Below are 27,627 nucleotides of genomic sequence, written 5' to 3'. Positions count from 1 at the left end.
AGTGAGTTGCACATTACAAGAATATGTAACCTTCGTTGCCTCATTTTAATTAGGAAGTGCATGGGAAAAGAATATCATTAGGTCTGGATAAATACAAATAGCAGGTGGGGGGGGGGACAAATCATCATGCCGTGTTTTGTCTTGGGCATGTGTCTTTTTTTGTCAAGCAATGTCGCCATCTACAGGCGAAGAAAAATACCCTCTGAAATTCAAGTCTGTCATTCACAAATCAAAAATGGATTTATTTGGTCTGTGAACCTACTTGCAATTGCAAACATTTAATTCTTGACTTAAATGACTATATCCAGTTCAAATACTCTGAATTTCAGTATGTACCACAAACTAATGTATAACTACCAGATTATTGTCAAGTAACAGATGGCTTATATCTGACTCATGGGGGTTGTCTTTTGCTGATTTTATTGTCAACTTTTTAAATTAAAAAATATGGAAATAAGAGTAATAAATAGAGAAGTTTAGCTCTGGAGACTTAACAAATAAATCGGAGTTGTAAGTTATGTACAGTTTAAATCTAAATCCATTTTTATGTGTAATATTACAATGACACAAAGCAGTTTGGTTCATTATGACTGTATTTCATATCTCTTCCAAATCCAATCCAATTCAACCCAAATAATCCTTATGAAGAGGTAAATATAGACATATAGAAGGCGAGAGACTGCAAGAAAATTTGAAGTCTGTTAACTGGTTATTTCCAACTCAGTCTTGGAAAAAAGGCACTTATTAAAATGAATCACTTCATTGTTCACGCTCACTGCAAAGTCCAGCTCTCGCTCTCGTTTTCACTCTCTACTCTCCAAATGTGCCTGGCCATGATTAAAACATGTCCGTTTCTCCATGACATTGCTTTGACATCATTTAATTGGTATAAGAGATAAAAATAAATGAATTAAATAAATATACTACCAGGTAAGTGGCGTAACGTAGCTCAAGGTGACAGCCTATTATTTTTCCCTTTTCTTTGCCTCAAAGAAGGCAAAGTGAGAATTGCATTGAGAATGCAGCTGCTAAAGGGGCAGAGGGAATTTATTTTTTTATCTTTAAAAAATTCACCAGAGCGATCTTTTTTTTAAATTAAATTTCAATTTTGCTGAAAGTTTACTCAATTTATTCAAAAATATTTTAAATGAGTGAGTATCATGCTCATGTCTTTGTTTCTTTAAAAAAGAACGATGCTTTCTCACTCATCTGTACATCTATACTAGTCATAAACACCGGTCACATCTTTTACAGCACAAATACATAATGTATTATTAACTCTAGCATCAAAGAAAGTAAATGCATGTAAATGTGATCAATGTGGTAAATTAAACAATAGTGTAATGTCTCTATGAAGCAATGGTGCCAGAGTTTTAACCCTGCACTGTGTGTGGAAAGAGGCTTTTACAGTGAAATGAAAGAAAGGCGGAGGGATATCAGAAGCTATGGGGTTACTCACCACATCTTGCCTGTTATCCTTCCCCGATGCGATTAGGATGTAGTTCCAGGCCAAAGGCAGTAGCAAAGCCAGAGGAATCATATAGAGTTCAAAGTTCCAAACAACGATGACAAAAAGCTGAAGAAAGAGAGAAAAAGACAAAACCATCAGCAAAAGAAAAGTGAGAAGAAAGAAAAGTGAGAACAGTGTGGGCAAAGAATGTATACATCCAAGACCCCATATTGACCCCCGGTGAGGCAGACTCCTGAGAACGTACGCCGGCCATATGTGTGATTGGAAACGACACACATTTAAACACATTCATATGCAGAATCATAACCAACGTGGAACAAAGCGTAAAAATAAGACTGGGCTTTAACAAAAGGTACAGGCCTGGTGTCGGTGAGCCTAGGTTCAACACCCTGACCCTCAAGGCTTTCTGGGCCCTCAGCTGATCAGGAGGACACTAAGGAGGATGAGTATGAGCCGTCAGAGCCTCTTTCCTCCATGCCAATCATCCCAGAGGGTGAGGTCATGTACCGTTTTCAGCCGCAGCACGTCAAAGCTGACCCTTCCATACTCAACCCCAAACCCCAGCCTCTGACCTCACACACCCCAAACCCAGAGTCCCTAACCCTGTCACTCCAAGCCCCAATACCCTCTCTCCTACCGCAAAAGACTTGTATGCCCCATCTCTAACCTTCTCTGCACCCATCTGCCAAAACCATAACCTCTATACCTCCCCTCTCATCACCAAACAAGAAAGTACCCTCTGAAAATTAACCTTTCCTAAAACCCTGTATTCTGGTTTTGGCAGGGCTCCTTAGCCTCTGACAACAGATTATTGTGGTGGTTGGGAGAAGATATATGTGGGAAAGTAAAATTGCAAATGATGGAAGCTTGTTATTTTATGGTGGCACTGTGTGAGCTGTTTCAAAAAGTTTAGCTAGAAGAAATGGGATACTTTGTGGGAATAAAATCTGCCAGAAACAAATAGAGCAAAATAATAGCTATCTTTTCTAATAATACTTAATCTTTTCTAGCAGAACATCTTTATCAAATTCAAGTACAAGAAATCCATGATTTCAATTATGAGCAATGACGCTTTGATGGGAAACTTTTAGGGGGATGTGAAATTGAGACTATTACTGTATAAAGCAGATGTATTGGTCTGTGTACCAATTACAATCTATCATGTTTGGCTGAGAGAGAGAGAGAGAGAATAAAAACAGTCTGTTTACAGTCTAAGGTTAATGTAACTATAAGGTTCAACAGCCACTCAATAGTGTGTATGCAGGTCTGCTATTACTGTAGTGGAGCCAGTTGGACACACACACACACACACACACACACACACACACACACACACACACACACACACACACACACACACACACACACACACACACACACACACACACACACACACACACACACACAGATATCAATGTAAACAACTCTTCACAATAACTCACAACAACTTTTCCACTTCTTATGTAAAAACAGTTTGAAAGGCTCCAAACTTTTGAATACAAGTATGACTCACAGACGCAGAGTATACAAAGCAAAAACAGACATAAATTAAACATTAGAAATGTCCAGTGCATTTACATACTGCTTACAGCTACATTTATTTTTCAAATAAACCTGAATGGCCTTGGTGCAACAACAAAATCTCCCAAAAGGATTGGAATCATTCTCCGTCTCTCTCAGGCTCAACTTAACTATCTCACATACAAAGAGTCTTTCTCTGATACAGTGGTGTAGGAGAATTGGAAAGAAACTATTCAATAATTCATATTTGTAAACTAATAAGCAACACAACCATTTACCTTCATACATCAGAAATAGCTGTTAAGACAGTGTAAGCTCAGCAACAGAAACTCGCATACATACAAACACATTGCTCACATACAAACACATTTTCCCTACATAATGTAACCGTTCTAAAATGATCCATCTTCCTATAAATTCTAATTTACAAATCTGTAACGCTAATAAACTCTGGAATAATCTGTAACTAAACAATGTGCAATAGAGGCGCAGAAACATGTCTTCAGTCAACAAAAGGAGCTCACTTGTTTTAAAGCTATTCTGGTAGAAGCTATAAATACCTGCACACTTACAAGTGCTCCTTACAAACGCTTGGCTATAAATATACTGTACAGTAGGCATATATTGTACAGCAAATAAATTAAGTGTCTGGTTCTCTAATCGCTCATGGTATCGTTATCACACAGCAGACAAATGAATTGCTCCTCACTGTCCTGATGTTTATATGAAACCTTAAAACCCTCTTTTATGTTTGCAAAAAAAAATATTCTTGCTTTCTTCTCCATTTGCCTAAGGTTGTTTAACCTGTCGTCCCCCTTCATTCCTCCTCCATTCGGTTATAGTAGCTGAGGGCGACGTTTTGACTGGCAGCTAGAGGAACCGGACACCCAGGCTCAGCAGTGGCCAGCCCTGCCCCGTCTCCGTGCCCCCCGGCTGGGTAATAGGGGCCCTGCAGTGCCTGGACCTTTCCACCAGGACTGAGTGATCACAGCCCACCCCCCATTGCTCGCTACACCAGATAGCAGGCTCTTCGCCTGGGGAAGAGGGAGCGGGAAGGAGCCTGCTGTGGACGTCAGTGACCAGAGGAAGGCACGGGGAAAAACAACGATAAAAACATGCTGGATCGAAGGGGGAAAAAAGGGGGGAAAATGCTAAATGAAGCTCCAGATGTAGTCTATGGGAATAATTTGTAGATTACTCTGTGTGGTCAGAGACACATTATGTAGTGGTTGGTGACAGAGACAATATGAACACGCGCACAGAGGGACGCTTACCATGCTCCATTCTTGCTTTTCTGTTTAATACTGCTGAATTCCTACCTGCGTGGTAATGTAAAAATACTTGAACCTAGTGTGTTGTCTTCCTCTGTATATGCGCTTTTATATTATTCAAATTATGCAAACGCTCAAATTTAGTCTTAAGAGCATTTAAATAAATACATAAACACAGAAACAAAAACTAAAATGAGAGACGTGCCATCTTTTTCCTTCTCATACTACCATTGTAAGAAATATCTGTAATTATCTGAGCTACTAAATAACATAAATATCAATTTTAGAGTTAGTTTAGTTCTTTATTCTATAGTGGACATTTGATTTCGTCACAAAAACTACTTGCAGCAGTTTACCTTTAAACTGTAAAATCTACTCATAATACGTCATAAAAACCTATCTTCATTTCTTTTAAAAATCATTTGTGCTTCAACATATCTTTGGTGAAATGCACAAAGACATTTCAGGGAACAAAACTATTCACTTGTCATAAAACAAAGTAAAACAATATTTTCCACTTTCAAATCTGCTGAACCATTTCAAACACAGTTAAAGGCTACATTTGAACTGGGCAAACTTAACATCCAAGCATAAGCTGTAATTCAAATGAGATGTATAATTAAAATAGACAACCACTAACACGAACAAAGTAAAAACAGGGCAGCAGACGAATTTGTAATATTTGGGCTAAAAAACCAATACACAAAATCAGCAAACTAAATTATTTTGACAAGTCTCTGTAGCTGAATTTCATTAGTTATAATATTTGATGCTTTCTCTTAATGTAAAAAAAAATCCCCCCTGAACACAAGAAGACATATTAAAAAAAGTTAACAAAATAGAGAAGTGAAAATGATTTATTCAAGCACTCAGTGCGGCACGTCGAGAGTTGTATCTTGCATTATTTGTTTCAAAACACAACGCGCGTCCTTGCAACTCTGAGCCGTGGCACTGTGGGAGGGTAATATTCAGTACTTTGGCTTACATTAACCACACACCAGGCTAACTTTCCCCCTGCTCTGTCTCAGTGGAGTGAAACTGAAGTTTGGATTTCAGAGTTCCCCTTTATCTCTCTTACATCAATTTCCATGCTGGCACTAAGTGTTGCCAGATAGCAACTAGAAGTCCTGTTAAGTTCGAGGGAACAGGGGAGGGAGGGAGACTGTGTCCTGTTTGTGAACGGACCTACCCATCATTCAGTGGTGCTAGACTGCCCCCTGCTGTACTCCTGCAGAATATAGATCTACAGCACAATTTATGCTGTTCATCCGATAAAAAAAGGCACCCTGAATGACTAAGCCCAATGTGTCAAAGCCAGTCATTTTGTAATGAAATAAAAAATTAAAACAACGCATCCACCATTTTATGGCCACAGTAATGAAACTGCACACGGTATGAGAAGTAAAGATGCGGAGTCCCTGAAATCTCAACAAAAGGCCTCACGCAGTTTCTGTCGAGTCTCTATCTCTGGTGATTAAACTCTGACTTGGTATTCTCTGTTAGTCATGCCACTATATTTCAACTATCATTCATTTTGCAAATCAGGAGAGCAGTAAAATGTGAAAGTATATCTTTCAAAGCTGTCCCTTGCTGTGGGCAAAGACGAACTCCCGACTTTAAAACTTTTAAAAGTTAGACAGGTTCTTTGAGGAGGAGTCAAAGGAGCAATTTAAAGAGACCTGGAGTGGTGTGTACCACTGACTGCTATGGCGTCTCTGCACTGTGTGTGTGTGTGTGTGTATCAAACTGCCAGCCAGACATGTGCAAACACTCGCTCACTCACACACACACACACACACACACACACACACACACACACACTCCAATAGTTGCTTCTGTACCTGTATTTGCTTTTTTTTTTTCTTTTGCTTTTTCAGCAGGGTGAATTTTTATCTAAATGCAAAGCAGGTGATAGGTGCTCCAGTTTCCTCTAGAAGTAGCTCCCTTGTCTGGGCTCTCTTCCTGATAAGAGTCCTACTTTGCCTGACATAAAAGAGCCCGGTATCATTTCCCCTGCCTCCCCAACAACCCCCAGCTCGCTGCCCTCGCCCTTCCCTGAGCTTCACAAAGCTGCCTCTATTTGCTCCCAATTCAGGGCCCAATTGCAGATAAAGTTACAGCAAATTTGTTTGGAGGAAGAGCTGCTGAGGCCTGCGGTCCCTGGGGCAATAACAGCCTTGTCTTGCAGGGACCGTGGGGAGAGCTGGCAGCAGCAGGAGAACAGAACCCAACACCGCTCAGCCCCACAATGGCCTCAACTCTCTGGGAGAGAAGGCAGAGGGAGAGGAGGGGAGGGAGAGATAAAAAAAAAGGAACATGGATGGATGGACGGATAGAAGGGAGAGACACTCAGCTTGCAGGTGTGGAGAGAGGAAGCAGACGCTTAACCCCGAGACAGGGAGACGGAGACACCAAGACCCACCCACACACACACACACACACACACACACACACACACACACAGACACCACCCATCAAGCAGGACAGGAGGTAACTCCAGTCCCTTCCATTGTGCCAACGCCTCAGGCAAAGCTGCCACGGTGGCTGATTCACTGTCGGGATGGGTGGGTGACAGCAGTGTGGGTGTGAGAGAGAGAGAAAGGCTGCATGTGAGACTATGAAATATCTCTCTTTCTCTCACATAACGCACAAAACACACACAACGTACACACTAATCACAGCTGGCACTAACGGGCGATGTGTACATGCGGCTGGCATTTCAGAAGTGGGCAGAAAGAGAGTCAGAGACCATGGAGAACATTTTGAGAGTTTTTATCGAGGGAATGTTGTGAAGTGACACAGTATAACAACTGCATTTTGATGTACTATTGCATTCACAAAATAACACAAATATATGAAAACACTTTAAATTCCCTCCCTCGGGCTCACTTAGCAGTTAAGAAGTGTGCACCTTTGTAAGCTTAGAGGTTGAATTGCCCACAACTCCACCAGCTACAGCCGTGTTGGAAAGTTAAGTGTAACATCTGTCTAGAAAGACAGCCAGACAGAAACACACGTGCACATGTGAACAGACACACATGCCCGTAATCACACACAGCCGTACACCTTCATGAACGCACCACCTTGGCCAGATGGCCCCCCATAAAAACCCACTTAAAGAGATGAGCGAAGTGATTAAGAGGCCTCTCAAAGTGAGGGAGAAATGAGAGAGGGATGAAGAAATGGAATGGAAAGGAGGGAGTACCTGTGTAGAGAAGAGGCCCTAAATACTCTGATGCTTTTAGCTAAGTGCACACTTCTACGATAACAGACTTCCAAAAGAGCAAGGGGGGGAGCGGGGAGGAAGAGGAAAAGCACAATGACACCTAAATTTCAGACTTTCTATAAACTATAAAACGTTACGTCCTTGGCCTAGATACATCCTTTATCGTCTTCTGAATACTTTGAATTTAAGTGAGTACAATGAGAATATGAATAGTCGGCACTGTTACTCAGAAACAGATGTACTATACGCTGTTTCCACAAAAGGGTGAAGGGCTATACAAGGCATGTGCATGTGTGCTGACATTGAAGCTTTTTGTCTGATATTTTCGTTTTACTTCCAAAAGATCAGGGGGGGCTCACGGCCAGTTCAGAGAAAATGCAAACGTACATGCACATGCCAGGCTCACACATGAGCGCGCTTGCACTTGCGCACACACACGCACGCACGCACACGCGCACACACACACACACACACACACACACACACACACACACACACACACACACACACAGGAAGGAAAATGTTAACTGATCAATACTATGTCTCTTCTGACCCATGTCTTGTGATGACACTGTGACCTGCTGTACAAACACACACATGCAGCCTCTACAGAGGCGAAACTGGTGTCAGACAGCCAAATGCTGCTGATGTCTAATGTCTGCTGTGGAGACACTCCGTGCCCCCATGGTAAAGGGCTGGGGCGGGGCGGGTCCACCTGTCCTGTAGCTACTTAAGTCAGGACACTAAACCAGACAGGATTAAATGCCTGCTCTGTCATCTTTAGGGTAGGATCCTCCATGCAGCCGTTCACCGCCCTGCAGGAGAATGTCTTTTACTGATAGCTCTGCTGTCCAATTACACTTCACCTTTTAATACCAGACACAGATGACAGGAGGGAGAGGGAGAGAGGGCAGAGAGAAAGAGAGAATAGATGAAGAGGAGGCTGATGGGAGAAGAGAAAAAGAAACTGCCATTTCCACTGTCCTGTCTGCATGAACAGCTTGACACACTCCAATAGATTATAGCTGCATTTCCTAAGTATTTCGATGTCTGACGGTCTCATTTAAAATAGGCTGGAACACCAACTCTCCACTCATTCCCAGCAACTGAGTGCCAAAACAGACACTTGCCACGTATATAGCATGTGTGCTTTGACATTTAATACAAAGCCAGAAAAAGGGATGTAATCGAGACAATCGAGACTTGATATCATATCAAGATATTTGAGTGTGTGAGTAACAGTCTGTAGTGCGGGTTAAAGTGTGGGAATGTACTTAACTGTGCTTGAGACATCAACAAGCCCTCGTGTTAGAGTGTGCAATTATCAGTGAAGGATCCATACTTTGTTAGCAGAAATGGTCCTACAGCCTCTGTGAACATGTTGCTCTCCTGCTGCGTGTGTGCAGATGTTAACTGGCATAAAAAGTCAAATCAGTCAAATAAATAACAACTATTGTTAGTCCATTTAGAATGGTACTGATCCATCAATGTGTGTGGGGTTCATTTAATATCAAAGTGTGATGTCATTATTCTAACAAAATAGTAGGCCCAACTACATTTAGGTACACTTCTGAGATCGTCTTTCTTCTACATTAAATTCTTAATACACCAAATTAATGATACAGCATAATCGTCTTTGTGGCGAAAGGATGATTGTACACAAAAAGATACAAGAAATTAGATTCTGTTTCAGTTTCTGAGCAAATTTGTATGTGATATGCTACAAATGATGGTACTGTACATGTATATATCTAAGTGCACCTCTACGTACTACAAAAGCACAGATGCTCCTCTGTGGAGAGTCCCATTCAAAGCAGCTGTTGATGTAGCAGCCTGTGTTGATCAGGAACATGATGCAGCGTCTAACTCTGTTGAAGTTTTGCAACAGAAGCTGAAAATGAGACAAAAACAAAACAAGTGAACATTTAAGGTCAGAAATGTAGCAAAGACAACAGCATGGTGTTATTTACATGATAATTCACTCCATTGTAAAAGCATAAGTACGTACACATATAAACCTTCAGTAAAAACAGACCTAATAACATGCTGTACTGTGAATATGTGACCGATGAGATTCTGTGTGACAGCAAGGTTTGTGACTTTTCTACATAAGCTGCACATGTACTGTATAGTGTTTCAAAAGTTGTTTCAAAAGGCAAAGTAAACAGGAGCAAAATTATTATTACAAACGTGAGCACAGCTATTACAGCTCATCTCTGATCTAGACATTTGTGAGGACAAACTGTTAAAGAGGTCAATTCCCCCTCTTTTATGTTAATTGTGCTGTGAATTCATCACAATTTAGAAAGTAAATATGTTACATCATACAATTATCACCATAGCTAAAATGGCAGAAAGTCCTAATATGGTAAGATCAAACCCCACTGTGTCTCATTCTGCTGTCACTTTGGAAAGTTAATTGGAGCATTAACTTTTACAACTTGAGATTTGCAGCTTTGACCTCACTTTGGCTTCCATATTACAACTTAACAGCACTGAGGACACCATGAGATGTGTTTTTCCTTCTTTGGACAGCTATATATGGATGTGGATCAGCATGCAGGACAAATGGCTGCTTTGAGTGTGACAAGCCGACTCACAATGTTTCTTTATGTCTACTCACCCGGTGATAAAGTTAAGTACAATAATAACAATTTCCAACTCACTCCCTGGGTTCTCGGTGCATTTTGGCCAGATATGAGAAAGAACTGGCTAACTGCTGTCCTCCCCATGGGTTGCCAACCATTCAGGGAATAGCATAACAGCAGCGCAGAACTCCAACCACCCAATCAGGTCACCACCAGGAGAAAGTGCTCCCAAAGGACAAACTGTCTCTGCAGATTGCTGTACAAAAAATTCTAGGCCATTATTTTACTCTTTGGAAAATCACTTGTGTGTGTTTGAATGCGTGTATATGGTGGGTATTCAGTATGTGTTTGCAGCACTACAGTAAAGTCTATTACTTGTCTGTACTGTATGTATGTGGTTAGGGGTGGCTTGGCTGCTTTGATGCTTGATGAGGAGGATTCCTCCTTCTCTATGTATAATTATGTGAAGCATTTTGTTGCCAAACTGAGGATGACTGTATGGTGTCCTGCTGGGGAGACAAAGACCCTGAGGACAGCAAGACTGAATTATCCATTTCCACGTTCCTCAGCGCAAGCACTTGATGTACATGCTGTACTCTTCTGGGCTCATTATTGCCATAACTGCCTTGATAAGAATATTTCATTTTTCATGAATTATTTTAAAGAGTGCCTTGAGTTATTCCTTAAAAACACTTAGAAAAGTGGTAACGTCATTTATTAAGTAAAATGTCATAATTACAAATAAATGGTTTCGTTTGGCAGACAGTTTATGAGTTTTTTTTCTTTACTGTGTGTGTGTGTGTGTGTGTGTGTGTGTGTGTGTGTGTGTGTGTGTGTGTGTGCCACACTAAGCAACAGCAGGGGAGCTGCTACCGCACAAAAGAGCCCTCACGGGGCAATCCTCTAAAGCAGCCAGTGACATCATCATTGCGAGACGCTGACATTGGTCATCTCTACGAGTCAGAGGCGAAATGGAGATGAAAAAAAGATTCTGCACTTGGGGGTAAAGCGTAGAGTGAGCAGAGACAGAGAGCAACGGAGAAGGCAGAAACAGTGAGGAAAAGAGGGAATAGATGGAGGGCTGACAAAAGCGTGTGCTGTGCTCGGCTGTGCATGGTGCAGCATTGACTGCTGAGCCCAAACGGTCACTCATATGACATGTCTGATGTGGGCCAGCCCCTACTATTCAGCCCTTTGTGGTGCCGCCACACTGAGCGGCGTGACAATGAAGTGCAAAGCAGCAGTGGCAAAGAGGGCCAACTATAAGGATGGCCAATCTACTTATGCACCCCAGAGCTGACAGCTTGACATTTCTATTCACCACTCAGAGTGGTTGCAAGAGGGGGGGGGAGATGAGAGAAGGGAGAGAGGAGGGAAGGAAAAAAAGAAACTAAATACTGTTTTTCCTTCAATCACCCTGTTGTATCGTGCCCACACAGTTGTTGTAGTTTACAAGGTGCCACTCTCCAGGCTTGTTGGTTTTGCATCAGACATTTGAGCAGAATAAGGGGTACAGTGGTAGACAGGGGTAGTAGATAAATGTTGGCTGACCTGTTTGGACACTCTGGGCTCCTCCTCGATGTACTTCTGCTCAATGGGAATCAACGTCCCAAGACCAGCCTTCACCTGGAGGATGGAGTGAACACACACAGCCTCATAAACAGCAAACGGTGAGAGTGAAATTACACTAATTTAAAATTATACAGATAAATAAAATGGCAGAGATGATGACAATGAATTAGCCAGGAACTATATTTTTTTTAATTAGTTTTTAAGGTTTTTCTAACACATAGCGTAATGATACTGGCAGCACATGCATAGAGCGTGCCCCATGTCAGAGGCTAGAGAGAGTGAGAGAGAAAGCTGTAAGATGGCCGCTATAGGACACACACAGCGATGGTGAATGGGCGAACAAAGGCTGTTGAGAGGGAGTCTTCGATAATTAAAGCCAAAACGAGGACGAGGGACAAGGGACGAGGGATGAGATGGAAGCAAGGGAGGGGGGACAAACAGAATAAAGACAACAGCAGTGAAGGGAGGGGGGGATGCTGGAGAGAACAATGGGGGGTGGGGGCAAAATAAAAAAAATAAAAAATCAGGGTGGAGAATCAAAAAAGCTAAAGAAAGACTTACAGCATTAAAAATCACGTCTATTTCGAGAAGGATGACCCCTTTTGTTGGCCCTGTCAGCTCCTTGCTTTTCAAGGCGTAGGCTTTGCGTTCTCCATTTTGGATCTGTGGGAGAGGGACATGACAGGCGTCTGTCTGGCAATACCCGGCTGAATCGGCTCCCCGGGCCACCTTTGAACCCCAGCTGCTGGCGCTGACAGGGAACCCAAAACAACTGTGGCAACTCTGACAAGTACCTGTTCATTACCCACTGCAGCTCGGCTCTGTCAAACAGAAATTAACTATCCTGGGGAATCATACTGTACAGCAGAGCATGGATATATTAGACTCGCAGCACTTCCACAGGCACATCTATATTTTTTCCAAATACAAAAGACACCCTTCTGTCTCTTTTTCTATAAATCGCATCGTTCCATCTCTCGATCAGTGTCATTTTCATATCATCTCTCATCCCCTCACTTTCTTTCTTCTCACCTATCAATCCTTTCTTTTTTCTCAGCTTCTCTTCCATTTTTTTTCTTCTCCTTCCTGTCATTTCCTTCTCTTTGTGAAATAACAACAGTCTCATCTGTGGAGTTGCAAAAATAACCTCTGCTTTTTATATCTTTCACTGTGCGTTTTCATTCTTTCCGTCGCTCTATGTTCTCTCTATTACCCCCAAAGGAAAAGAAAAAAGAAACACAGACAGAAATCTGCCTTTGACTCACATTTAGCAGAGGAATAGCCACTTTCCCCAGGAAGTCTGCACTTCTGTCTCGGTCCTCGTCGTAAACAGTGACCTCAAGTACCGAATGGATGTCCTTCACGTTACTGGACCACACACAAAGACAACAACCAATGACATAGATCCCAAAATATGGGTTACAAACTGAAACATTGTGAAAGCTATCATGTCATGCAAAAGCTTCTCTAAATGTTTAAGACTCACAGAAAAACAATTTAAAATCTGAAACACTATATGAGGCATAACATCTATTACATTTACATAAATGTTTAAAAATCCCCATTAACATACCTTATGTCATATTCTACTACATTACTGCATGAGCTAAGTAGAACTAAAGTGTGAGGCTCAGACGTGTCATCTTTTGAAAACTAGGCTAGAAAGAAGATAGCTGATGTTATGTATAGAAAGGAGGCTATGAGAAAGATGTGCACTGAAAGAATGACTAAATTAATCTGTCCCATCACTGGGAATTCACAAGTTTGTACCCTAGAATAAAATGGTATCATATATGCTAGGAATTATGCAGAGTTAGATCTACATTAACATTTACCTATGATGTCAGTGTAACTATACATTTTAAACAAGATCTTTTTTAAATAAGGAAAAGAGTGGTAAGCCTTCTTTTTCTCTTATGTAAATGTCTTCCTGGATTTACTGTACGCATGCAACACATTTTAAAACACTACTATATATATATATATATATATATATATATATATATATATATATATATATATATATATATATATATATATATACACACACACACACACACACACACACACATACTGAGACTGTTCAAAATGTACATGTTAAAAAACACATTTTTATTTTCTTTACTGCAAACTGTGTGTGACATGTGGGTATTGTAAAAGCCACTCACAAAGTGAAGACCTTGTTCCACTCAGGGTTGAGGTTTTTGTAAACTGTGTGCGTCTGCAGCCGATCGTTACTCAGCTCCACCACGCAGAATGGGTCACTCTTACCTGCCGAGCAAAAAAATAAATAAATAAAAAAAATAAGCATACAAGAATGACATTCGTAGGAAAGAGATATTTAAATACAGTAGACACTAAACTTTTGTTAGCTTGAGGTTTCAAGGAAAGCGGGAATCTTAATTCCAGCAACTTTTGTCTATCTCCAATCCCTCATATTATTAAGACAGATAGTGAATAGCATCCTCCCCTTCTACCACATGTCAGCTCCAATACCCTGGACTTATCAGAACTGTCATAATATGATTCTTTCATTTTAGCCCTGATGCCATATATATTATAAAAGAGTATATCAGTGGAACAGCTGCAAGCCGTTTCTAGTAACACCATGGAAACATGGACGACTAGAAGATAAGCTCCAGGACAACTATGCCCTGGGCAGTCACAAGGAGGGGGTGGGAGAGTGAAAAGAGAGAGAAGACTTTGAGAATAGATGGTGCCGAGAACACAGAGGGCGATGTGGCTCTGAAGGCCACAGAAGTTCAAAGTAGAAGATAAACACAGCCGAGAAGGGGTGTGAGAAACATAGCTGGTCCATGATTAGCGATTCCGAGCGAGCGGTAAGACGGTAGCGGCAACAGCCTCCTCATCCTTTCTGCTTTGTTATATTGACATAAATGTAAATAAAATAAAAACAGTGAAAAGGTTTTTGAATATTAAAATAGAAATGTAACTCACATGTTTATTTAAAGGGAAAGCCCTGCTGCACAGAGTTTATACACTGGCAGCAACAATGGTTTCATGCATATAAAAAGTCATTTTGCAGTAATAACAAAACATATACAACTAAATTACTTTAAAAACTCAAGGATCACATAGGAAATAATTTGCGTGATCTGTTGCTGCCAAAAGCTAAAACTTGAATACACTGCGTATGAACTTTAAAGACTCTCAGATGTTATAAAACATAGATATGATATATGGTTCACTATAAATCATATTCATTAATGCTAATTCATTCCGAACAAAACTTTCAATTCAGAATTTACTACAGTTATGTAACTGGGTAGAGAGAGGGTGAGGAGAAATAAACATAATCACAGAGTTATTTCCTCCTCCTGAGAATAGCATACTCTACTATAATAATCAAAACCAGTAATGTCCTATATATTCTATATTTGTTTACTAACATCTTACATTTCAATTTCTTTGTACACAAAAAGAAGTGAGACCAGCTCCCCATGCCTGCCAGCCCACCTCCCTTCGATTGCCTCAAAATGAACTAAAAACAACAAAACTCTTAATTCTGGCTTTGATCATTCTTTTTTATTAAAACTGTCGGGAGCCCTTGTGCTGTTTGTTCAAGCTTATCACTTGAAAAGACTGGGTCAGGAAGTTAAAAAAAATAAATATGTCCCACACGAATTCCCACTGAAAATAGTGAGACTAGTGAAATGTTAGTAAAGCAGCAATGTTGCATAGTAAGACTTAATAAAGTTGCGATTGAGTTCAAAACCTTCGGCCACATTTCTGTATGTGCATGCGCGTGTGTTTGTGTGTCTCATGACAAGCATGTCTGTGTGTTTGTGTGTATTGTGTGTGTGTGTGTGTGTGTGTGTGTGTGTGTGTGTGTGTGTGTGTGTCATTGATTGGTGTGATTTTCTTCAAATGTTGTGACAAGGGCAGGACATTTAGTGGGTGAGCAAAGTAAATGTCACCGTGATCAATGCAGAGCCGTAGGTGTTGCCTTTCATATCTGTTTGTGGGGCTCTATTGACGTAGAGTGTTTGAAGTGGATATTGACAGCTATGACTCCTACGATAGAAAACAAGATACATTAAAATAGACGAAAGGCAATAGACTCAGGACCCACTTCTCAATGCATCTCTGTGTACATACTTTGCTAGTCATATACATTTCTTGCATAGCACATCATTTATGTATTGTGTTAAAATGCTAATTATTCCTTGGACCCATCACGGATACACACAAACTAAAAAGAATATATTTTGCCAGCAGTTTTCACTCAATATTTTTTACAGTAGTGAATATCTGAAACCGTCCTTAATTATCCGGGTGCTTCCATAGCATAAACGATTATAATGTTGTCCCCACAAATCAAGTCTGATTAAATTTAAATGCAATCATCCAAATTATAAGATGGAAATTATCTCTGCAGAACCCTGTCCCTCCCCCATTTTCTGTCTAATATTCTGTTTTTAATGACATGGCAGGCTGTGTTGCCACAGCGAGCCAGTTGTCATTGGTGATGAACTTTCACCTTATTGGCCGTCAGCACCAGAGGCGGCTGTCTTAACCAATTACACGCTCAGGTTTTGAGGGCCACTCAGAGATCATCCAGGTAATGTCCGAGCAAAGCTCCTCCCCCCCTCTGGGTCCCGTCTCTGTGGCGCTGGCAGGGGGTTTGAGCGAGGAGCGGGCTCAAACTCATTTCAGCGTGCCCTAAGATAAGTGTGGAGGAAGAATACAGCACGGAGACGAGGGCGCGCGCTGTAATTGCCTCGCAGGAAGCTTAGAGTTAGTGAGGAGTTTGAGGTTGGAGAGGGATCGCACGCTCTCATGTGTCCGTATAATCACAACTAATTATGATTCACACTTTAAAATGTAAATCAACTGCATGTTTGTTGCATTTATTACAATACAATGAGGCTATACAATTTTACAGTATTCCTCCATGTGTCAAGTGATGCCGTGCAGAATCCTTTACTGACAGGTTTTGTTGTAATATTTAGTGAAAAAAGAAAGAAGTCTACAGGTGCTATGGTGTTGCCGTTGGAAGCGCATGTGTGCATGTGTCCATGTGTGTGTTACTATTGAAATGTAATAACAGTATAGCATCCACTCAGAGGGACAAGAGCTGGCAGACAAAAAGGATTGTTGGTTTTAGAGACTATTTTCAGTTATCCTACTCGGGCTGGAGAGGAGCTACTCCACAAAAACACTTCAATTAGAGAGAGAGAGAGAGATGGCCAGAGAGGAGAGAGAGGGGAGGAGCAGGGAAAAAGATGGGAGAGGAGACAGGCAGCCTGAATGGGAGAGATGGTGAACTCTCCCTCTCTCCGTTTGTCTGTCCGTCTGTTTGTCTCTCACCTTGCTCCTGACCCTCTCTTGGTCTGGGCTGTTAAAATAGCGTGTTCATGTGGTTGAAGGCTCTTATGTGGCTCTTACAGCGCTATTGTTTCTGACACACACACACACACACACACACACACACACACACACACACACACACACACACACACACACACACACACACACACACACACACACACACACACACACACACACACACACACACACACACACACACACACAGGACATACACACACACACTACAAACACACACACACACACCAAAACAGGAATAAGCCATCTAGAAACAACCCCTTTGCCTGTCGGTTATCTGTATCAGTTTACCTACTGTATCTATCTTTGTTGGGCCAAAGACATTTAGACAGCCAAATAAGGTTACACATTGGACTGTCTAAATTTGAGAAGTCTTTGGCTTAAACAAAAAAGTAACGCATGAAAAACCTACATGTGAAACCAAAGCCCAAAAAGCTGTTTTGTTTTGTGAATATATAATCTCATGTGGAAACATCTTCGCCTGTATTGTGTTTTTTAGCACATGATGAAAATGTTTAAATGTACTGTATTATTTAATGTTCACATTTTCTGAAAAGCTTATTCTTATTCTTTGTCAGTCATATTTTAAAAAAGCACATTTATTGTGCGTTTTCAAATCTGAATTCAACACTTTTTTCCAATTGTTTTGTATTCATGTCTTAGTAGTTTCTATGTAAAATATTAGCCCTGGTCGGCACCACAGCATGCTGCACTTTAACTGTGAAGTAAGCCTGTAGCAATAATTTCAAATCACCACAGGCTGCAGAGGCACTGCTCTGAAATCACACATGTTCTCTATGACCACGTCAAACCGGCGGAGACAAAGTGAAAGGCAAACAAACAGCCACTAGCCATTATATTTCCATAGTTTTACTCTTTTGTTTTTTTGGATGGATCCATGGGGCTCAGACTGAATCATGAGCTTTACAATGAGGTCACGGAGCAGATTTCTGCAAAGAGTGAAATACAAGAGGCAGAGAGCCATTAGCCTTGCACTCTGGCTGCTCCGGTCGCTCCACTCAATAACCCAAATCAACCAGCTCCACTCTGTATTGGCTAATGGGACTGTTTAAAATGGAGAAAAACTCTAACTCTCTCGCTCTTGCTCTCACTCACACACACACACACACACACACACACACACACACACACACACACACACACACACACACACACACACACACACACACACACACACACACACACACACACACACTTCCTTCTCTCTACTAGATAATACAGAGTGAAAAACTAGGCCTGTCCACTGTAGACCTAATTAAAAGTAAGAATTAATGGAGAATGGAGGATTCAGAGAGAGCAGGCAGAGAAAGAGCGGGAGGAGGGAGAGAGATTTGTTGGTTCAAATATGTACTTTTTCTCTATTATTCAAATGAGCAGCCTGCATCTTTTCTAAAAATGCAGTGACAAATTTTGCGTCCTGCACAAACTAGACTTTAACTCTCTCTGAGGATTCTCACAGAGGATCATCCCTTAAACCAAAATTACACCCTGACGTTATCTTTGGCTAGATTTATGGCAGATTGCTGGTGGAGGAAAATGTGCCACGGAAATGTCAAAATGGAAAACTCAAGCAAAAGTTATTTAAAGCAGAGAATTCTCTTATTACTGATAGTATTACTATTATTATTATCATCAGATGCTCTGTGGTGCTCGATGATAGTGAAGTATCAACAGAAATTGCAAAGCAGCAGCAAAAATGGAAGCATATTTCAGATTATTTTTAAGTGCATGAATATATGAGTGAAAAATGAAGAGACTAACTTTTAACAATGTATATGAGAATGGCAGAGGTTATAGTCCTGTTGTTTGGCCTTACCTGTGACATCTGCTGCCATCAGTCCCTCAGCCCTGATGACCTTTACCTGCACCACCCCGACATCCTTCAGGTTGTTGAACGACCTCCACAGGCTCTGAAACATCACAGGGACAGGGGTCAAAGGTCAAAGAGGATGCCAAATTAGTATCGGAGAGAAAGGCAGGTCAATAGCCTGACATTTCATTAAGACAGGAAAGGGTAGGATATGTCCTTTAACAGTCCCTATTTGACAATGTGGAGTTGGCATTTATAGTCGGGTCTAACAGTCTAACAGAGGACAAATGGCCAGATTTAATTTCACTCAATAGCTGTGCTTGCCTGTTTGAAATGTTACTTAACTTTGTACTTTTTAGATAAAAACGGAACCTTGCAGATTTTGGCAAAGAAGATGAAATATATTGTAAAAGGTTACAGTGAACAAATGCAGTACACAGATTAAAATAGAACAAATAAGGGGTCATTGTAGAAAACAGGCAAGTTCAACAACAACAACAACATCACGGAAAGTATTAAAACAGAATAGATTTCAGCGTTCTATATCTATTCCAAACTGATACAACGAGAAGGCTAACCCCAGGTCAGAATGCATCTTATAAACTGTCTGCCATTGCAGTTACAGTAATGGTTTTTGTGCTTTTCCATTAACCTTTTAACTCAAAATGAACAAGTTAGTCAATTAGTCAGTTACAGAGGAAATAGTTCCCCAGTGTGTTTTGGTGTAAAGTAGTAATTCCCATAGTGTTTTTATATTCACTATAAGGAGAGCAGTGTCAGTCTGAAAGTGTGGTGGCAAAAAAATATTTGTATGGGATTTTGGACATCCTCTCTCTGTCGCTAACATAAACAAAATGCTGAAGTTTGAATGCAGTTTAAAAAAGAATTTATGTGTCGTATTGGCTGAATTGTCAGTTTTTCAACCCAAGCCTGAATTTGCTCCCTGGTGTACACAGTCTGGATAATATAAAAAGGAAATGGTGGCTGGTATTTAGTTTTTTAGTCACTCCATCAATTGCTTTCTCACAATGTTGTGTTTAAGAAGAAAAAAAGTGGTGTTAAGAGACGTAGCATCAGTATCAGCAGAAGAAGAAAGACAAAATATATGCAACAGGAAAAAACTGCACGTGCATTATATAAAACAAATAGGAATATTGAAGAAAAAACGTGCAAGAAATTAGATCCATGATTTGCACGTGATGTGATTGTGTCTGTACAGGGCTCATTGTTTACTGCCTACACTTCTGCTTCTTCTGTGTTTGTTTGATTTATAGAGAGACGTAGAAAGAGCTTTAGGCCGATAATATAATAATAGAGATATTGTGGTGAGTAGACACATCCAGTGAAGTGTGACTGGCAGTGATATGGTTATGAGGCAACACACACTGAGCTCCACACACACTGTCCAGTTTACACAACATTCAAACAAGAGGGCGGAAAAAAACACAGTAACACTCATGATAGATAAACAAACCAACTGTAAAACAAGAAGTCTGGCATACAGGATTACAACAAACACACACCATCTCCCCCGATATTTTTCTCCTTGCATGCTTACACACCACAAAGACACATTTACACAGTCAAGAGATGCCATGATGCCCTGTGATCGTCGGAAATGAGGAGGGAAATACTGTATGTTAGGGGTGTCCCCAACTAAGAATCTTCAAGTCTTGCTTATCGTCAACTGATCGTTAGATAATGTGTGTGTGTGTGTGTGGGGGGGGGGAACTGTGATGAAATATTCAGCTGGGATAAGGTTGTGTGTAAAGCTCCTTTTGTATGAAATCATGCAACTGATTAGGGAACAGACATAAAAAGAGTGGCTTCTTATTGCATACGTGGCGCAGGGGTGGAGAAGATTAATTAAAAGAGGTTTGGAGTGTGCGCTCGCGTGTCACTCAAGCAGTCAGCAGCTGGCACCCGGTGACGAGAAGCGGAGCGCACAGAGCAAAAGTCTGCTGTCCTGCTGCGCGCGCTCTCTACTTCTTTTACAATCCTCTTGTCAATATGTTTTTCTGCTACAAACGCGACCGTTGTCTCGGCTTCACCTGGCATATAACATGCTTGAAGGATTTGGTGATCATTGGGGCTGTTTGCTTTTCAAAGTGCACCCACACTTTAGATTTTTCCCCAGACATTTTCAGTTAAAGGTTTAAATCCCTGCTGCCAAGATGCTTCTCCATCGGTCGTGGATCATGGAAAGTGGAACTTAAATCTGTCATGGGGCAGTTAGATTTTTCTCTTTCTTTTGACATTTTAATTTACAGCATTATATGTTTATATTTATATTATAATATAAGTTAATAATTAACTTGTAAGGAGAAAACAGGTAGTTATATGTAAAATCAGACATTGAGCACCCCCATATAGCCAAAATGGCATGATCTTCGTTTCCTAACGCCTCTGCGAAGATTCGACTGAGAGATTAGCAGTCGAATCAGGCTCCTTTGAATGAAGCATTGAATATTTGACTCTTCAGGGTCACCCCTACTGTATGTACAAGGTTTTAATAACCAGGAGAAAGAATGATGACTGTGTAAAATCTAGTCTGTACACCTGCACAATAATAAACTCTTGTTTTTGTTCACATCCAAATACTCAGGTAAAACACATGCATAGAAAACCTACACTGAGGCCAAATTGAGTAGCATGTCGGCATGTCTTAAAAGCAAAGTGGAAATGCACTTCACTTCAATTTATTTTTCTCTCTCTGGCAATAACCCCTTCCATCCCCACAGGAGTAATTATAATTTAAATTTCAGAGTCAGGGACAGGCTACAGACTTAATTCATTATTACCAACTCTGTCAGACTCTGCCTGTTTCCAGCGATATCATTGTCCAAAAGCTCTCTAAAGGAGATGAGAGGGGAGTGTGTGTGAAAGAAAGAGAGGGGGAAAGAGAGTATGTGAAAGAGGGAGAACATACAGAGAGAGCGAGAGGGGACAACTCTCAATATTAAGGCACGATTCCTCTGAAGATACAGCTGCTTGTTGTGATTATGGGGGAGCAGCCAAGAAGAGAGAAAAAGTCAGGGAGAGGGCACAAGGGAGGCAACAGAGGAAGAGACGAGGGCAAACTAATGGCTAGTTAGTGTGTTAGTGTTCAACAGTAGTCGCCTAGCTGGGAATCGAACTTCATTAAGTTTTTGGTACGGACGGAAATGTGTCTGTGGCAACGTAGTCTATATCAACGACATTTCACTTCCGGGATTGTTTCCGGTGCTGCTGGAAATTCCGCCAGATGTCCCTTATTTCGGCCGGATCCCCGTTACCTTCCGCTTTCTTTGTGTTGGCATTCTAAACGCCGGTCAATGTATGAGGACTATGGTTAACTGCTCCTCAGATCTCTGCAGGGTAAATCCAGACAGCTAGCTAGACTATCTGTCCAATCTGAGTTTTCTGTTGCACGACTAAAACTACTTTTGAACGTATACACGTTCCACCAAACTAAAGTTCCTTCCTGAGGCGATTTTGCAGGCACTGTTGCTCCGTCCGCCGCCCAAGATGATTGTGATTGGTTAAAAGAAATGCCAATAAACCAGAGCACGTTTTTCTTCTATCCCGGAATGCTGTGTAGACTAGCCAGACCCTCCTCCGCAGCACTGTGGAGGAAGGTCTGGCAATGCGAGACTAATGGCAACGAGTCTCAAAAAACAGGTCAGATTCATAATACTGTTTACTTATTATTTATTCAGAAACTTACAGACTTAAGTCATAATTCACCAATTTAGACTTTTGTAATCTTGTTTAATGAGTTCATGAGATCAGTTCTTGATTTAAATTTTAAAAAATGCTAACTTTAGCTGTTTTTGTTGAGGCAAAGTTCTTGTACAGCCGCTTCTGTGTGGACATTTAACATTTGAGACGTTTGGCTTCTTCTGATAAGTAAAAAAAAAAAAAAAAAAAAAAAAGTTCTATTGGAAAACATGTTTATGTGGCGTAAGGTACAGTATGAAAAAAGTACCATTTTAGTATTGTACCAAAAAGACACTAGTATCATAATTTCAAACAATACCACAGCAGCCCGTATTGATACCCAAATACACAAAATGGCACAGAGTTTGAACAAAGAAAATGAGTCAGAATTACTTTTTTAATGTATGCAGAGATGTTTTTTTTACCCCCGCCATCCCATCACCCACACTCCATCCCTTCCTCCCACCTTACAGGCTCCCTGAGGGGACATTTAGGGTTCAGCCTCAATCCATGACTGGTGGAGAGAACACACCCATCCTCCACGAGGATCCAATTCCTCATCAGAAAGATAAAGAGTAAAAGATGGAGTAGACGGACAGACAGACAGACAGGTAGAGAGACAGCGAGATGAAGGGAGGCCATGACCAACCCCCACCCCCTCATTTACGTCTCCCCACACCCCCATCAGCCCGCAGGTGGAAGGACAGGGATGAGGAGGAGATGAAAAGGAGGGGGAAAAAAAACTGGAAGGACAGAGTTGGCCTTCATAAAACAAACCCCCGCCCTGCCTGTGATTGACATCTTGTCACTGTGACATCTTCATCCCGTCTCTGTCACACTCAACAGACGCACAAAAACACAGATGAATCAGCCCCGGCATAGGCTTATGCCTCGCTGTCATCTTTGCATCGTGTCCCCTTTCATCAGTCCCAGTATAACATTTCACACAAAGCGTCTGCCGAGCAGCCACGCAGTTCAGGGGACGTTTAATCAAATGCCTCTGAAATGCTCAAACGCAAACCAAATGCTAACAACTTCCTCCCAATTCCCACTCCTGTTCATCAACTCAGGATCACTGTCTGTCAACATTCTCTCTCTAAGTTTGCTCTCTGCCCATCCCACACTTTACAGCAGCCCCTTATCTCACTTCCTGTCCAGGTTGTGTCCTTTCTCTTCACCATAGAGCAGTGCACTGGAGTGGGTGGTGTGTGTGTGTGTGTGTGTGTGTGTGTGTGTGTGTGTGTGTGTGTGTGTGTGTGTGTATATACATGTGGGTGGGTGGTGAAGTGCCACCACTTCAGCGGAGGTCGCCATGTCCTCCTCTCATACACCCATCTTGCGGCCACCTCAGGCCCATTAAGAGCCATTAGTGTGTGTGCTCCTTTGCCATCATAATGCATAAATCTCTTTCTCTCCTTTTCCCTCTCTCCCTCTGTCCCTCTCTACTTCTGGGAAACAGTAATTAGGGATGAAGGAAAGGTTACGGTGAGAAATAGGACATCTAAGGCAGTTGTCACTAAGTGTATTGCACCGTGTTGCATATAGTCTAGCTCGGCTGTCAGCTGCATTCAAAGTAGTTTGCAGTAGAAAATCCTCTGTACTCATTCACACGAATACATGCGGTGCACATGCAAGTGTACAGAGGCAATCACACACCTGGCAGACACACACACACACAAACACACACACACACACACACACACACACACACACACACACACACACACACAGTCACAATGCAAAACAGCGAGAATGAGAGAGACATTAATGAGCTCAGCGCTAGCATCAGATCCCAGCACTCAGGTGTCTATTATCTGCTTTCTTCAATGGACACAGATTGGGATGAGGAAAAAACACCTGCCAAATACAACACAGTGACCTCCTTGTGACCACATCAGGTGTGGCGTGTGTATGTGAGTGTTCATGTGTGTGTGACAAAGACGTGTAGAATTTAAAATCTGCAATGTCTTCTTAGCGGTTCAGGTTATTAAACTGAGTGTGCATGCATGTAGGTGTGTGCGTTTTTATTTGTTTGTTTTTTCCAATACCCACACTGCCTTAATGTAACATTGTGTGTGTGTTTTCCTGATTGCTGAAGGCTGGCACGGGCAGAGGATTTCTATTGTTTTCTCTTCCTCGTTCTCATAAGTGAAGGTATCTGCTCTTTAAAGCTGTGATGATGACAGCATGGTACTTGTATTGCTCCGCCAACCCCCATCTTTTTATTAGATAGCTGACGCAGGAAGGTACTGTTTTTGCATGTGTCTGTGTTTGTGTGTGCCTGTTTGTGATTAGCAGTAGTGGATGCTTTGTGCAGGCTTGCGCTGGACAGCTGATTTCTGGCTGATAATACCAGTAAAAATGTGCCAGAGCGTAATAACATACACCTACACATGCACACACATACACACACTGGGCAGATTAGTGGGCTTTGAGCAGCACTGTTATGTATTAGTGGTGGTACTTGGTCTTATCAGTGCTCTTTGATAAGGTACATCTTTATTAAATTCTCTAACTGAAAGACGGCCAGTCTGGGGAAAAGGAATATGTTAATAGGTAGAGACCATTCAAGTCTTTAAACCGACCTTACTCTGCCCCTCCATAAGCACCCTCCCCTCCCCACCTTCCTCCACCCTCTATCGCTCCATCCCTTCATCGAACGGGAGGGCCACAGTGGCGGCAGACAAAGAGTCGAGGCTGGCGGGAGAGCGGGAGAGAGAAGGAGGCAGGAAAAGAGGCAGGCGAAGGAAGGAAAATGTCTCGCCTTCAGCCGAGCAGAAAAACGAGGTCTGCACGAGTTGTGAGAGAGGTGAAATGGCTTTTTCTTTTCATTTTACACGCCTTCCCTTCCCGGTGCAACCCTCATCCTTTACCACTCGCCCCCTATTACACACACTCACACAAACACACACTCGCGCTCCCGCCCTCATTTTGTGGCTCTGAGGAGAGGCACACTGTCTGTATGTCTCAGTCCAAGAGCTCCCCCCTCTGATCTTGGGCGGTTGCTGCAGTGCGATGCAGACCGGTCACCCTCCTGTGGCTAGCCAATAAGGCACCGCCACGGTTATGTAGGTCGTGACACCCGTGTTCGGCCTGTGGAGCCTCGCCGCTGGTGCCTATGCACACACCGAAAGACGCAAACACACACCGCTTAGACGTACCTTTAACTGAAATTAGAACACATTCTATTATTCAAAGTAAACACACATGCACAGTTTACCTGCACATACAAGCATATGTTACTAAGTGGTACTCGTGAAAAAACTATTCTCCTAGACAATTAAATCTCATAATGGTTACACAAATATTGTATCTTTTTTTGGTCATTAAGCCCTAAATGAAACTAAAAACATTTGTAGTAAAACATTTCTTTCATTTTCTATTACAAGTCATGACTCAAAGCAAATATGGCTGCTGCATTGAGTGCTAAATGCTGATTGGGTTGATGTGCAGAGAAATGTCCCATGTCAAGGCTGTCAGTGAACAAAACCTTTTGAAAGTGTGTGCGAGCATGTGTGTGAGTGTCTCTTTTGTAGCAGGGAGTGAAGATGACAGGGTGTTAGGGGTTAACTAGGCTAAGACAAAGACATAGGCTGAAACCATTGTGTTGAGTGGAGGGCCTCTGAGGCAGATGGGGCCTTAGGGCTCTCGCTCTCTCTTTCTCACTCTCTCTCGCTCTAATACTGAGCTCAAATCAATGACAACTGGCTAACAAGCCAAGCCATTTTACACACAAATAAATGAGCCCATACGCATTAATCATAAATGAACAACTCACTGCATGATGCTGATGCAAAAACTGCACAATACTGGTGAATCAGAGCAACAGAAACAAACCAGCGATGTGAGCCTCCATCCTTTCCAAACAGTAAGTCCAAACCTCTCAAACCCCTTTGTGAATCTAATCATCTCCCCCTTCACCCACTCCTCTGCTCAAAACTCGGCAGATTAGCTTGCAAAAAAAACTCTGGAATAGTTAGTGACATTCGTTATAGAAATGTGAATCAATTGTAAATTTACAACAATCCGAAGTCTGATAATAAATGTGTGAGAATGTTGTTTGACATGTCAGTCCGACTCATGACACAAAAGAAACCATGCTTGTCTTTGTAACTTGGACACGCAATAAACATAACGCAGACATCAATTAAAAGTTGTTTGTGAAGGAAAATACAAAGTATGTGGACACAGATTTTGAGTACTCCGTGAACGATTAAAGTAACTTTGACCTACAGTTGATTGTGTAGTTGCATTTTTTTATTTTAATTTTTTATGTTTTAATACAATTTTTGTTCTTTCAGTTGAGCTTCCACACATTGTGTACTTTCCTCTCAAAAGTATTCACACAGCATTATCTTATCCTAAACTCACACACACACACACACACACACACACACACACAAGGCCACTCTTACACTTAAACTAACTCACATATCTCTGCATGATCTGGTGTCTCTCCTGCGGGTCGTCCAGCATGTTGACTGACAGGTCTGAGATGGAAACTGCGGCAGAAGCAGTGAGTGTAACCAGCAGCACCAGCACACCTTCACCTTCCTCCAGGGGCAGGTCCAGCTTGTGTGTGTGTTCTTTACTGAGATGCGACAGGTTGATGGTACACCTTAAGTGCACACACGGACACACAAATGACAAACAAATAGAAATCGTAACAGAATTTAGAGTACTGTACATTTTGTGGGGAGGCTGACAGTGCTGAAACACAGGCTCATGGTAAAAGAGGAAGCTAAGCAAAGATACAGACTAACCTTCAAGAAATGCTAGTGCAGACATTTTTGGAGCTGAAGTTTGCAAAAACAATATCTAAAGTAATAATCATCATAGAACGTCTGTAAAGTTGACAAGAAAGTCACACAGAAAGAGGTCTCCAATTTCTCTCTAGAAATAAAGGGTCTATTAGACCTCCATCTCGTTAAAAAGACTTCATAACTTCATACATCACACGTTGCACTGTATCATAGTGCTTTTCAGTCATGACCATTTGAACTAAAATGATTGGACATATTATCATTGTGCAACCTTTTTTCTGTCTGAATAGGTTATCCTGCATGATTTTGGAAAGCTGT

At 41.6% G+C, this 27,627-nt stretch overlaps 1 protein-coding gene across 5 annotated transcripts in view; it reads right to left on the bottom strand.

Moving 5' to 3' along the window:
* Positions 1-27,627, bottom strand: part of mctp1a (multiple C2 domains, transmembrane 1a) — a 147,008-nt gene that overhangs the window by 35,580 nt on the left and 83,801 nt on the right. For all 5 annotated transcript variants that reach the window (XM_028578063.1, XM_028578062.1, XM_028578064.1 and 2 more), the window contains 8 exons: positions 26,978-27,164; positions 18,854-18,947; positions 13,818-13,920; positions 12,915-13,017; positions 12,211-12,312; positions 11,629-11,703; positions 9,261-9,380; positions 1,460-1,576 (listed from right to left, as the gene is read on the bottom strand). In XM_028578063.1, coding sequence (XP_028433864.1) covers positions 1,460-1,576; positions 9,261-9,380; positions 11,629-11,703; positions 12,211-12,312; positions 12,915-13,017; positions 13,818-13,920; positions 18,854-18,947; positions 26,978-27,164 — 901 coding nt within the window. The remainder of the gene's footprint in view (positions 1-1,459; positions 1,577-9,260; positions 9,381-11,628; positions 11,704-12,210; positions 12,313-12,914; positions 13,018-13,817; positions 13,921-18,853; positions 18,948-26,977; positions 27,165-27,627) is intronic.

The sequence above is a fragment of the Perca flavescens genome, chromosome 5, assembly GCF_004354835.1.
Source record: "Perca flavescens isolate YP-PL-M2 chromosome 5, PFLA_1.0, whole genome shotgun sequence".
NCBI classification, from domain to species: domain Eukaryota; kingdom Metazoa; phylum Chordata; class Actinopteri; order Perciformes; family Percidae; genus Perca; species Perca flavescens.
Note: the sequence above shows the minus strand (reverse complement) of the source record. Positions and strands in the feature narration are given on the sequence as shown.